The following is a 14022-nucleotide window of genomic DNA, read 5'->3' on the forward strand; positions in this document are numbered from 1 at the left end:
AGTTGCATTGTGATTGTGGTTGCAGATTACATCATTTGGGTAGCTTCCTTGTCCTTAATCAACCACATCTGAAAAATAGGTATCATTATGCTGTTAACAGGGGGACTGATCTCATTTCATTATTATAAAAATCTTTAGAAATATGACTAGGACTTTCTAACTGTCTTGAGTATATCATTTGTGTGCTCTTGCAACATACTTACATTTGCTGTCTTCACATCTGCCCTTTCCTAGGTTTCCCAGGCTGGAGATTTGTTAATTGAAGTGTACGTAGAAAGGAAGGAGCCTGACTGCAGTATTATAATTCGAGTGAGTCCTAAGGATGAATGTAAAGAGTACTATTAGAAATCATAAGTGTTAACATTAGTTTGCATATCTTGAATTTCCCATTGCTGCTTACATTTTATTCTACGTGTCCGATTCAAATCATGACAAGTTTGGCTCTTTATACCAATATCCTCCAGGAATCCCATGTTTTGGTCATTTGGAGAGAGACTATCCTATATTTGTTAGGTTATGATTAGGATGTTCTGTAGGTTCTGGAAAACAACCTGAGTTCTAATACTTCCTCCTCCCGTTCCTCTTTCTTAACATTAGGCAACTTACTCCACCAGAGCCTCAGCCTTCGTACCTATAAAATGTGAGGAAATTTCAGTATTTACATCATAGCATCGATGTGAGGACCCAAAAAGATACTGCATGTAAAGCACTTAGCAAACTGCTCAGTACATAAGTGTTTGATAAATAACTAGTAGTGCTATTATTACTAATCCCCCACCCTTGTAACCTAGACTTTTCACTAGTTTAGCTTCTTAGTAATTTATTATTTTAAGAAAGGACTACACTTCTTAAAAAAATTGTAAAGCCATTCAGATGAGAAGTATCACTGAAATGATTCATCTACTGATGTCTCTACTGCTTAAAGTCCTCTACAGTTCCCAGATGCTATTTTGTTTTTTCTTTTATGGTTGTACTACACTGGGCTTTTCTAAGTAGAAAACCATGGACTTCACTGTGTCATTAATATATTCCAAAGAGAGCAATAAATTCCATAAAATTCAAGAGATAGACTGTGTGAGTTACCTGTAGTGGAAAATGTTTATAGTATTTATATATTTGCAGGATGCTTATGATCAGTAATGGACAGGAGAAATGGAAATGAGCATATTCCTTTTCTAAGAAATTTTTTACTAGGTGTATACTTTTACTGAAAAGACATAAACTGGGTTGCAGTTGCAATATTCTAATACTTAAATCACTTCTGACTGTTAAACATTATAACTAAATTTTAATTGAAGAAAGCCAACTTGCTTTTGGCCAGCATGCCCTTAAGACTGGTAAAAACAAAAGTAGGAAGAAACAAATCAAAATCCCAAAAGTCCCTGAAGAAGGTGGACGGGCCTGTGCTGTGGCCCAAGGCTTTGGGACCCTCGCAGAGCTGGCCCTTGGGCTGACACGGCAGACTCTGCCCTGTGCCCTGAAGTCCTGGCTCGAGCATACTTTGGTACCCCACCATCTGTCACTTGGCATGGCAGGGCACGTCACAGACCGCTAAAACCCTGGGGTGTTTTGTCACAGCAGACAGCAGTCAATTGTGTATGACTGAGGGTCTGGGCTGAATAAACCAAGCCACTTTAAACTCCTAATTATAGAACTGGCGAGTGAAAAGTTTTACTCCTACAAGATCATTGGATCCATCTGCTGTCTATTGAAGGTCTCTCTGAACAGGTACCTTCTTCTCTTTTGCGTGATCTCACTTTTCACTAGGTGGGGAAAAAAAGTTCCTTAGCTGATGATTTTTCTTTTACACTCACATGAAAATGTATGGAGAACATCTGAATAGGCTGTTCCTTCCATGTGCTTAGAGAAGCTAGTTACATGTACTAAGAAGACACTTGGAGTATGTTGAGATGGCGGTGGGGGAGTGTTACGGCCCAGCCCAAGGCCGCTCTGTGTCTGACACGTGTCCTGAAGCAGTGTTGCTTCCCTTGCAGATATCTCCCGTGATGGAAGCAGAAGAATTAACTAGTGACATATTAGCAATAAAAAATATAATTCCAACGAAAGATGATCTCTGGGCCACATTTGAAGTGATAGAAAATGAAGAGCTAGGTAAGTGATTTTCACGCCCAACGTTCTTCAGTTCCTGATAGTATGAAGAAATACTGTTTTTGCGACAAGTCATTACACTGTATGTTTTTCTAAAGCTTAACCTCTCATTATGAATCCCCTTCTGCCTCAGCACGTGTTGATCTATGTTAGTGCCACTGGAAGTTGCCCTCCTGTGGTTTTACTCATCAAAGTAATTAGACTGTTTTATTGACTATAAACGTATAGTGCAAAGTGTTGGGCATGTATGTTGCTGCCTCAGGAAATAAGGCCTTATTTACAAGAACACACAATTTGATTTGTAACAACACCCTAAATGTCACCACCATCATCCACTATTTCACCTAATTCCTGTGTGCTGATTGTTTAACAAGAATGAGAATGCTGATTTAAAGGATTATTATTTTAAAAACAAAATTTTGTTTTAAGCCTAGCAGGAGCTTATTTTTTGTTTTTTTTTATTTTTCTTTTTCACCTATGTTTAGTGGAGTGGATCAAATATTTTGTCATCTTTTCTCTCAGATGTAGAAGGATAAAGAGAGCTTTTAAAACACCTTGACTACCCCAGTAGTAAGAAGCCTAACATTCTAATGACACCATTTGGTTTTAAAGACCTCTAAGAAAGAAAAAAAAATTAGATGCAGGATGTCTTTGTACCTTGACCATCTGTCTTGCTGATACCTACTAAGGTTTTGGGACCCTTTCAAGTATAGCTGTCAAACTGCCAAATGTAAAATCTTGCCACCTGCAAGCTCAAGGTAAAAATTAAAACTGGATGTTAAACTGCCTCATCATGTATTATGAGGAGTGTTGTAATCAGTGTTAGAACGGAATGGGCTTATCAAATACTTTGTCCTTCGTTATTCCATCTTGGTTTTCTGTTTTTTTTTTCTTCTTCTTCTTTTTTTTATCATGCAAAATTCTTTAAAAATCTAATTTGTATAAAAACATTGCTTTTCAGTTTTCATTGCCAAGATTCAGTGACCCTGGTCCTTTGATGTCAGTTCACACTGTCACCCCACAGTTAGGCTCCGTCTGCCCCACTCACAAAAGATGCTCTGGCAAATCACTCCTGCAACCCCCCACCGCCACGTCCAGTGGATTTGCTTCCAGCTCTACTTGCCTTGCCCTTACCGTGCCATCTATTGTTAATGATGCTGTCCTTTGTCTTTGAAGGTGTTCACTCTGTTTTCATTGCTGCCTGGATTCTCCTCCTGGTGCTCGAATTATTTTATCTCATTTGTCAATTCTTCTTCCTCTGTCTGTCCCCTCTCCAGTGGATTGCTGCTGCTCTGATCTCTTACCATCTTCTCTCATTTTACACGTTCTTTATAGACAATCACTTCTACTCTTGTGCTTGACTGATGTGTGAGTGGGGTTTTTCCCAAATGCACCTTTATTCTTCCCCCATCTGACCCACCTGTTTACCTCCGTTAAAACCCAGACTAAAGGTTCCATTGCATTCTGTCTTATATTTTTCTATAGTGCCTATCACTTAGATTTATTTTTGTATTTCTTGATGAGAGCTCTTTAGAAGGAAGGGGGAACTCACTTTTTTCCTGTCTTTAGTGTCTGGCACAGGGCCTGGTACATAGTTGCCATGCAATTAAAATCTTTTGCATAAGTGAAGCGCAATTTTGTATTACTATATGGTTCAATGGTGGTAGAGTCTTGATTTCTGTTGTTTAATGTTAAGGAAAGCAGCTAGGTTACCAGTTTTACCATATTTGTGAGTAAAAGATAACCATCAGCATTACTGCCAGGGTTACCTTTCTAAATCACAGATAGGAAGGATCAAATGGTTCCACCGTTTAAAATCCATCCATTTTTGGAGAAAAGACAGTCTATTCAATAAGCTGTGCTGGGAAAACTGGACAGCCACATTTAAAAGAATAAAATTAAAACATTTTCTCACATCATATGCAAAAATAAACTTAAAATGGATTAAAGACCTAAGTGTAAGACCTGAAACCATGAAACTCCTAGAAGAGAGCATGGGCAGAACACTCTTCTATATAAATTGTGGCAGTAGTTTTTGGATCTGCCTCCCAAGGCAAAAGAAACAAACCAAAAATAAATAAATGAGATTTACTTAAACTTAAAAACTGTGCACAGCAAAGGAAACCATTGAGAAAACAAACAAACAAAAATAACCTACTGAATGGGAGAAAATATTTGTAAATGATATGACCAATAAGGGGTTAATATCTAAAATGTATAAACAGCTCATACAGCCAAATATTGAAAAAATAACCCGGTTGAAAAACAGGCAGAAGACCCAAACAGACACTTTTCCGAAGAGGTTATATACAGATGACCAACTGGCACATGGAAAGATGCTCAATATTGGTAATCATCAAAAAAATACAAATCAAAACCACAATGGGATATTATCTGACACCTGTCAGAATGGCTACCATCAAAAAGTCTACAAATAACAAATGTTGATGAGAATGTGGAGAAAAGGGCACCGTAAGTACACAGTTGGTGGGAATGTAAATTGGTGCAGCCACTCTGGAAAACAGTATGGAGGTTCCTCCAAAAACTAAAAACAGAACTACCATATGACCCAGCAGTCCCAATTCTGGGTATATATCCATAAAAACCTCCAAAACACTAATTGGAAAGGACACATGCACCCCAGTGTTCATAGTAGATGGAAGCAACCTAAGTGTCCATCAGCAGATGAATAGACAAAGAAGATGTGTATACACAATGGAATATTACTCAGTAATAATAAATAATGAAATTCTGCTATTTGCAACAATGTAGATGGACCTAGAGGGTATTATCCTTAGTGAATAAGTCAGAGAAAGACAAATGCTCTTATCACTTATATGTGGAATCTGAAAAATAAAGCAAAAGAATATATATAACAAAACAGAAACAGACACACGGGTATAGAGAACAAACTAGTGGACACCAGTGGGGAGAAAGAAGAGGGACAAGACAGGGGTAGGGGATTAAGAGATACAAACTACTGTGTATAAAATAAATAAGCAACAAGGATATATTGTATAGCATAGGAAAATGTAGCCATTATTTTGTAATAACTTTAAAGTATAATCTGTAAAAATATTAAATCACTATGTTATACACCTGAGACTAATATAACTAATATAATATTGTAAAGCAACTATATTTCATCACATACTTGCATACATACATAACCTTTCATTATTTCCTCATTATCCATCCTTCGAAATCCAGCTCAAAGCCCCTTCCTCCATGATGATAATTAGATGAACATAGTTCTCATTCATCTTTTTCGGATTATTTGCATAAGGATCTATAATACTGCATACTAATCTGACTTGTAGAATAGTGATCTGGCTCCTAGATTCTGTGTTTTTAGGACATACATTTTCTACATGTTTTAGACCTTCACGTCTCTCACTACCCCTAGCATAGTGTGTTGATGTGGAACATACCTTTCAAGTATCTTGCTAACTGAGGTGGAACAAGATATGAGTGCATTTGAACCTGAGCGACTGGGATTGCTACTCCTTGGGTAGATGTATCCAAGTGTGTATACCACATGAAAAGTGATTCCTGCATGTAGATGAAGAACCACTAGGAGATCTCAAGGCCCGAGTTAGCTCTTGGACAGCTGGTTGTCTCCTGCTTCTGTTTCTGTTGTGTCTGTAGGAGATCCAGAGCAGAAAAATGAATAGTGGATTCATTTGGGGGCAGACATCCTCTCCCTGCCACCCTTGTTTTCTCAAGGGTTGAGTCAGAACGTATCCTTGTGTCACAGGATTGGAGCTCTGTGCCTCTCGGCATTGGTCCTCTGGCCTGAACTGAGAGGGGCAAGCAGAATGGATGAGGTTGGGAAGGAATTATGTGTAGCTAGAGGAGAGACTGCAATATATCTGGAAACACTGTTTTTAGATTTCATCTGGAAAAATGAAAGGATGCCCACCCTGAAAATGACTAATTATCAACTTGCATGTGCCAATCAGTACATCACAAATGGTAAGCTTAAAGTTGGGTGGTTTTTTTTTTTTTTCGATTCTTTCTTGCTAATTTAAAAAAGCTATCTTGATGAAGATATAAAAAGACTAGGAGGCCTCAAGTTGTTTTGACTTGTGAATGTCTAAATATGTAAAGGAACACCCCATGTACATCAAGAAAGAATACATTTGAGGGAGTTAAGAACTCACTTTTGGCATGGTTTTAATGTTTGATCAACTGTTCAAGTTGAAATCACCAGAAGAGAAAACTAAGATTATCTTTACCGCTTTGAGAGGAACAAAGCTAAGAAAGGAACAAGGGGGTCTGATTATGTTGGCTTACTGAAGCAGATGGAACCTCTGTGTTCCACCTGACCTTCTGAAATGTTAAAAGCTTTATTTCTAGTAACATGCAGGGAAGATAAAGTGAAATGTGAAAAGAAGATAAAAGTGAAGGCGTTGGTAGTCACAGGATTATAGTTAGTAGGAAGGACATCAGCAGGGAATTGGGGCTTTTTCTAATGTAAATAGAAATCCTCCAAGTAACCCCAACATAAATAAATAAATTAACGGATAAATAAGTAACTGAACCACAAGTGCTGGGTTTTATTTTAAGTGCTTGTAAATTTTAAAGCAGTCATTCTCTACCCTGTCATTTCCAGTGCCCCCTTTGTATAGTAAGTATTTTGTTTGTTCCCTTTACTCACCTGAGATATGCTATTCTACCCATTAAATAATGTTATAACCTACTTATAAAAATAACTAAAAGGAAAATATATATTATAATATATAAATGCTCAGACACTCCTGTATGGTTGAAAATAATGAAAATAGATCCTGAAACCTATAAGTAGAATTATCATGGAGGTGACAGCTATAAATTCAGACTGATAAAAGCATGTCAACTTGGGACTCATTTATCATCAGCAGAATTGCCATCATGGGTGAAATGGTGAACCACAGCCTGCTATAACAGAATTCCACAGTTTATAAGTCTAAGCTCAATAGATCAGTTAGTTTTGAAGTTTTCCTTCTAAATGAATGTCTGAGGGACATGGGAAATTTATACTAGGTAGAGAACAAGTCTTTTTTTTTTTTTTTGTCTCATTCTTTGAAAAATGCCGGGCATCCTTGACCCACTGCCACCAGTCATCGGGACAAGCTGAAACCCACCTTATCCTAAGAGGAGATACCACCGTCATCATACATCTAAAGTACTCTGTTGTTTTAATGCTTCACCTTAAAAATGAACCTGTCCTCTGCCAGTGTACCCTTTAGGTACTTCACATGCTGAAAAACTTCACTGCCAGAGGGGCCTCATTTAAGTCAGCTTATTCACAGAGAGGTTCCGGTTTGTGAAGCAGTTACTTTTTACCAAGCAATGTCATAATGAAAGGTTTCCTTGTTTCTCCTCATAGCTGCTATGACATGGAAGATCAGTTCTTTTTTAATCAAGGTCTTTCTAGCCCTTCTCTTGATTGACGCAAATGCTGCCACCCTTTGAGTATGTGAAAAGGACAGAGAAAGACATACATCTCTAGGCTCGGCACTAAAAATGTAATTATTAAGGAAGTCATACTTGGCTCTGGAAATCCTGTGTCATTACTGCCAGAAGTTGAAGGAAAGCACCTGTTATTTCAGGTGGAAATGAATAGGTCTCTGTTTAACAAAGGAGGCCAGGTTTAATTCTGTGAACAAGATTTTAAACTACTGATAACATGACTTGTCTAGCTAAAAGAGCACCTCCATACCCTCTTCTTAAATAACTACACTGCATTTTCAGCAGTTGTTATGCTAGAGTATGCAAACTAGTTGTTTATTTCTAGTAATGTCCTAGTGTCAGCTGACTTACATCCATATAATCCATCACGACAGATGGTTGTAAGTGTAATTATTAATAAAAATTTGTAAATAAACAAATAAGAGTTTTTATTCCAACAGTGTTTGATGACTCAGTTTTTCCCATCCCTAACCTCTTTTATAATTGTATGATTTGACAGTCTAACAAATTTATGTTTTCATCCCATTTTTCAGCTCTATTTTTATGCAGCAACTTGGATCTTCAGGATTTTCATTCTCCTAAAGTATTTCGAACTTTCATACTGGTGTGAAAAACATACCTGACTGATTTTTTGCAAATCTCTGTTTGCCTCTGTGATGTGTTTCAGTATAACTAAGAACACTTTAGAGCTTTCACTATTGTATCTGTTTGTAATAGTGGAGCTCTTTCTGATGTTTGAAAGACTCATGACCAATTTAAGCTTGTAATAAGGGAGCGTGAGCTTTTATTTCAATGTAGATGCTACTTTCCGGTTGAGAGTATCATTCCCACCTCCAAGTCCACTGCGGTATCATCAGTTTCTTTACATGCAGGACGTTGAAATTGTCGTATTCGCTGACCATCCTTTCACAACGGATAGGAAAATGAGGGGGAAAGTGTGAACTCATGTTATTTTTCACTTGGCTTGTATTACCTTGTTTAGTCCTCAGAAATACCTTGGTGAGTTGATACTCTTCCCCTCAAATTACATGTGTAAAAATCATCATGGAGAGATTTACACATTTGTACAGAATAAAACTAACTGTAGTAGTTAAGATATTGGGCACAAAGTCAGATATGAAATTCAAATCTCTGTTCCTCATTTGAACCAGCTGTTTGACTTTAGGCAAGTGTCTGAACCTCTCTGATCCGTGGGTTCTTTTACATGTGAAATATAAATAATGACGATCAGTAATCAGGAGTGTTGTAAAAATTAAAAGCAGTAACTGATGTAAGATGTCCAAGTGTATATGACGTCTGAGACATAATTGTTATTCCAGCAATGGCAACTGTTAATGGGATCAGTGGTATCCTAGAGCTTGCAAGTAGTAGAACCAAAAATTATATATAATAACAAATGTAAAGATAGTGCCTGTTCTATAGTTTTATATTAAAATAATGAATTCTAATTATCACCTCTTAATAGAAGATAACCAATTTATGGGTTAATCAACAATTTAGTTATGACATTGGCAAATTACAGACAATATGGTTTTTGCTAAACCTTTTAGAAAATTATTTTTAAAAAATAGAATTGATGTAGCACAAAAGATTTTGTCTGATTTTATAAAGAACTATATTTTGTCTCCTTACTCATTTACAACTATTTTCTGTTAATTTATATGTCATCATAGACATTCGTAAGATATTTTATTTCTCGGGTATTTATTGAACATCTATTACATACTCAGCACTCTGCTTTGTGCAGGAGGTATACTTACAAACAAGAAGTAGGTTTATCTCCAGGATGTCTGGCCTGGTTGCTCTGTTGTTGTTGTTTGTAATTGCCATCGTAATGAGTAGGTTTGCACCAGTGTGCACAGAATGCCCGACTGCGTTCCACTGCACTGAATAGGGAGCAAAAATCTGGTTATTTACACTGGAAGCAGAAAACTTGTTGTCTTCTGTGGAGCTGGGATTATTGATAAATTCTGGAATACTGTGCTCAGAATAGAGGAGAACAGTAATTTACTTGTGATTTTATTACGAAAGTGGCATGGGTCATATACAAGTGTGGTGATATTAACATACTTTTTCTTGTTTGTCATTAGCATTCATACTTTAACCAAAAATAAAAAGCACCAGTACTATGTGTTTTACATGTAGGAAGGGATGGAAGTGTTGAATTGACTTATATGTGGCTGTGGTACCAGGAAAGTTACATAAGCATCTTCATGTTAGAGCTTATGTTCTTGCTATTTCAATTATGCTATTTTCAGTGTACTTTGAGAAGGTTTGAATTTTTTTTTTTCCTAGCATATGCTTCCATTGTAACATTGTATTAACTGATTGGCATATTTTGATCAGCAGAATCTTTCCTGTGAAACTGATTGTAATTTTAAAAAACCTATGAGGTTTTTTTTTGTTGTTAACTCTATGCTAAGAACTTTTGATGCATTTAAATATATGACTGCAGAAAACAATGTATATATGGATTAGTATTTATCAAGAAGAAATCTTTAAGATGTCTTTAAGATTAGCTTCTTGCTTTTTGAACTATTTTATATCAACATTTAATGTATGATATTATTACATATGTTTCTGATTGATATTTCCACTAATAGTTAAACAGAGATTACTCAGTAATGTTTGATAATGAGTATCATATGTTCTCATTGAGTGTTATATTTTACAATTTCATGTAAGTTGACTTTATCAACTGTATATATAGGTTGTTCCCTAGTGTTGATTAGAAATTATGCTAGTTTTGTTAGGATAAACAAAGGATTAATTTATGTTATTAGTACCGGACAAGATTAATCTTACAAGTCCTTTTACAGTTATTAAATTGTATATGCAAATAGGCAGCTTTCCATAAAGGAAACCAGAATGTCTAAATTAAAAGGTAGAGTAATTCACTAATTCTTTGTACAAAGAGGTAGCTTTATCTCTGAGATTTTTATCTAAAGGATAGCACCTGTGAATTTTTTTTTTAACAGTTGAGTAACAAACAAATGTCTCTGCACATTTCATTTACACAGTAAATCTTAGTATGTGTTTAATGATATTCCACGTCTTAGGGTCTCTTGTGTGTAGTCCTAGAACTATTCTTGTGTACTATAAGCTACAGTTATGTCTATTGTTAATTACAGATCTTTCTAAAAAGATTTTTAATGTATAATTACAAAAAAAAGTAATAAAATATTGATTTGGTTTTATTTTTTGCAGAGCGCCCTCTTCACTACACAGAAAATGTGTTGGAACAGGTTCTTCGGTGGAGCTCGTTAGCTGAACCTGGCTCTGCTTATCTTGTGGTGAAGAGATTCTTCACCATTGACACAATTAAACAGTATAATGGTAGGTGTTATTAAATCACATTGCAACTACAATGGAAAATGTAACCGCTTAAAGGATAATTATTATGGCACAAGTGTTATTTGAAAATGTAAAAAAATGCATAGGTAAATGTAGACTCTACTGACATATTGTTGTAAAATAGAAAGAAGACTATATAAACCAAGTGCCACAGCCAGATCTTCCTGGTGGGTGGCACCGTGGTGGTAGTTGGTTAAGCTGATGGTATCAAATTAAAGATTTGGAAGGAACTGTTCATCTCATTAAGTTGGTTTTTTGTTTTGTTTAGTTGTGGGGTTTTCTTTTCTTTTTTTTTTTTCCATGCTTAGGTGTTTTTTTAACTTTTAGATAGACGGTGAATCATCTTTTTGAATTATGTTTACATTTGAAAATTCTCTGGGCATTCAAGAAGTACAGCCTCTGAGAATGCATGATAATAATTCTCGTCTATTTTGCAGTAATATTGGGAAACGTACAAAGTAAAACACTTCCAGTAAGGACATTAGCCATCCAAGTGGGGGAAGACATGTACACGTGCCAGGTTAAGTCAGAATTTAGCTAGCACAAGGGAACCATATGAGACAGGTTCTGAACTGGTACGAGACATCAGAAAACTTTCATTCTGAAACTTTGGTACTTCTGTTATGATGACATCAACTGACAGATTAGACAAAGGTTTCCTGCCCACGCTATCAACCAATCCAAAAATGGAGGACTCGGGTTTTATAAGATGAAATTTACCACAACTTTTGTCATTTGTATTGCTAATAACCATTACTGCTTATTACCTGTGTATCATTAACTAAGGTCTCTCCACACCAAAACTCATTTAAACCTTTTTTTTAACTTTTCCATAAGTTATATTGTCATTTGAATTTTACAACTGAGGAAAGAGAACCTCAGAGAAATTAAGTAACTTGCCCCCAGATTACACATTTATTTACTAATTATTGGATTTGAGTACAGATTGGTTTTACTTCTAATTATTAAAAAAGAAAAAAAAAAGATGGGCAGGTTGGTACAGCTCTTAAATGCTGTAAAGCTACTTGGTATGATTGCAGACCCTCTAATTAGTAGCCATAAGTCAGCAAGCTCTTAACTGTACTGGAACTAACCTGATACGTTTCTGATTTCATAATGTTTTAGTCTTTTCTGGCTGCTCTCACAAATTACAATAGACTGGGGGTCTTGTAAACAACAGAAGTGTATTTCTCACAGCCTGGAGACCAGAAGTCCGATGTCAGGGTGCCAGCATGGCCAAGTGCAGGTTGCAGACTGGGGACTGTATCCTCCCAGAGTGGAGAGCAGAGGGGGGAAGCCAGCTCTCCTGTGACCCTAATAAGGGCACTAATCCCTTTCATGAGGACTCCACCCTCACGACCTCATCTAATCCTAATTCCCTCTCAGAGACGCCTCCACCTAACGCCTCCTGGTGCAGCGTAGGAAGGTTTCAACATGAGAATGGAGAGAAACATTAACATTTAGTCCATAACTCTGCCTTTCATATCTCAATACTTACAGGAAAGTATTTTTACAAAATGCAAGCCGTATAGCAACTTGGGTGATGCTGGTCTTACTGACAGCTAAAGAAACAGAACAGCTATTCTCTTGGCAGTGGAAATTTAGCCATTTAAAGACGTTCTTATTTTAAATTTCTTTGTTACTCCTACGTATGATTTTGACCACATCCTCTGTACACATGTAAGGAATGAAATAGGAATTCTCTCTAGCCATATGAAGGCTACGTGCATCCCAGTCATAGAGCGATGGTTCTCAGGAGGGGAATTTTGTCCCCTGGGGGACACATGGCAGTGTCTGGAGATATTTCTGACTGTCACACTAAGTGGGGCAGTGCTGCTGGCATTTAGTGGTTTAGAGATCAGAGATGCTGCTGAACATCCCAGCATACACAGGAAGGCTCTTTACCACAAAGAGTAAACTGGCCCCAAATGTCAGGGCTGTCATGTTGAGAATCTCTGACAGATAATCTGTGTAATCTCTTGTAGGTCTGAAATTCTATTTGTCTTTCATTTTAACATTGAGATAAAGAAAACATTGAGCTTATGAACTAAGTCCTGTCAATAGTATGAAATGAAATATATTAGAGGTTCTTGAAATGAAATATATTGGAGGTTCTCATGACTTCTTTTCTTTTAGAAAGTAAAAGTCATCTTTTCAGGTAAAAAAAAACTATCTTTCTGGTGACAGTTTTCCTTTTCCTTTTCCTAACATTCTGAAATGTCCCTAATTCTCCACATTGCAAAATACTTGAAACCCACACCTGGATATAATAACTTAGCTCTTGTTTGAATGCTAGTGGACTGGCTATCTGAATAAAAACAGACAAGAATAGGATCTTAAAAGGCTGTAATATGAAGGAAGGTTTTGTGCAGGTGGATCTGAGTGATAACCCAAAGCAAGGATACCATTAAGTGCTGTTTATCTTTGGAAAAAAAAAAAGATCAGCAATGTTATGTTGAGCGGATTTAGAGCAATCACATCTGAGCAAAATCTTTCTTCACATTGTTTAAGAGCAGGAAGTAGCAGTCGGTGACAAACTGTACATTGGCTCTACCCACAAACTGGGTGGGAAGACTGGGCCTTAAAACGATGCCTCACACATCCGTACAAGACCTCTTTACGGGGTTGTGAGCGTGTCCTGTGGGGAAAGCAACCGACTTCTGTAAGGTCCAGACAAAGCATCCTGCATGAAAACTGGGGAGCCCAGCAGTGGAGAGCAGGCTTCTGCGACGGTTTGAGGGATTTGGATGAAACATCCTCTAGAGTAAAATGGCAGTAAACTTCTGTGTTACTCTTTTATCTGCTTCCTTCCTCTAACAAGGTGGGAGCTATGAAACATACCCCAGCCCCAGCACTCTCCCACCTCCACTGGCCAAACCGATATGCAACTTGTTAGTATGCTGTCTATTGTCCTTTCTACCAGGACATTATGTCCCTCTGCCTGAAGGGAAAAAAAATCAAGGTTTAGAGTGACTCCATCAGCAAATACAGTAATTGGACATTTCATATTATTAGTTATGTATTTTTGGTCAAAACTAGGAGTACCTATGAAATCAATATTTAACTTTTGTTTTTCTCCTAGCCAATGAAAATTTTATAAACGTT

General features: G+C 36.9%; 1 protein-coding gene across 3 annotated transcripts in view; it reads left to right on the forward strand.

The window, feature by feature from the left end:
- ARAP2 (ArfGAP with RhoGAP domain, ankyrin repeat and PH domain 2) overlaps positions 1 to 14022 on the forward strand; it is a 162737-nt gene that overhangs the window by 115015 nt on the left and 33700 nt on the right. For all 3 annotated transcript variants that reach the window (XM_031686924.2, XM_072945370.1, XM_072945364.1), the window contains 3 exons: positions 235 to 309; positions 1995 to 2112; positions 10771 to 10899. In XM_031686924.2, coding sequence (XP_031542784.1) covers positions 235 to 309; positions 1995 to 2112; positions 10771 to 10899 — 322 coding nt within the window. The remainder of the gene's footprint in view (positions 1 to 234; positions 310 to 1994; positions 2113 to 10770; positions 10900 to 14022) is intronic.

The sequence above is a fragment of the Vicugna pacos genome, chromosome 2 (assembly GCF_048564905.1).
Source record: "Vicugna pacos chromosome 2, VicPac4, whole genome shotgun sequence".
Taxonomy (NCBI): Eukaryota; Metazoa; Chordata; class Mammalia; order Artiodactyla; family Camelidae; genus Vicugna; species Vicugna pacos.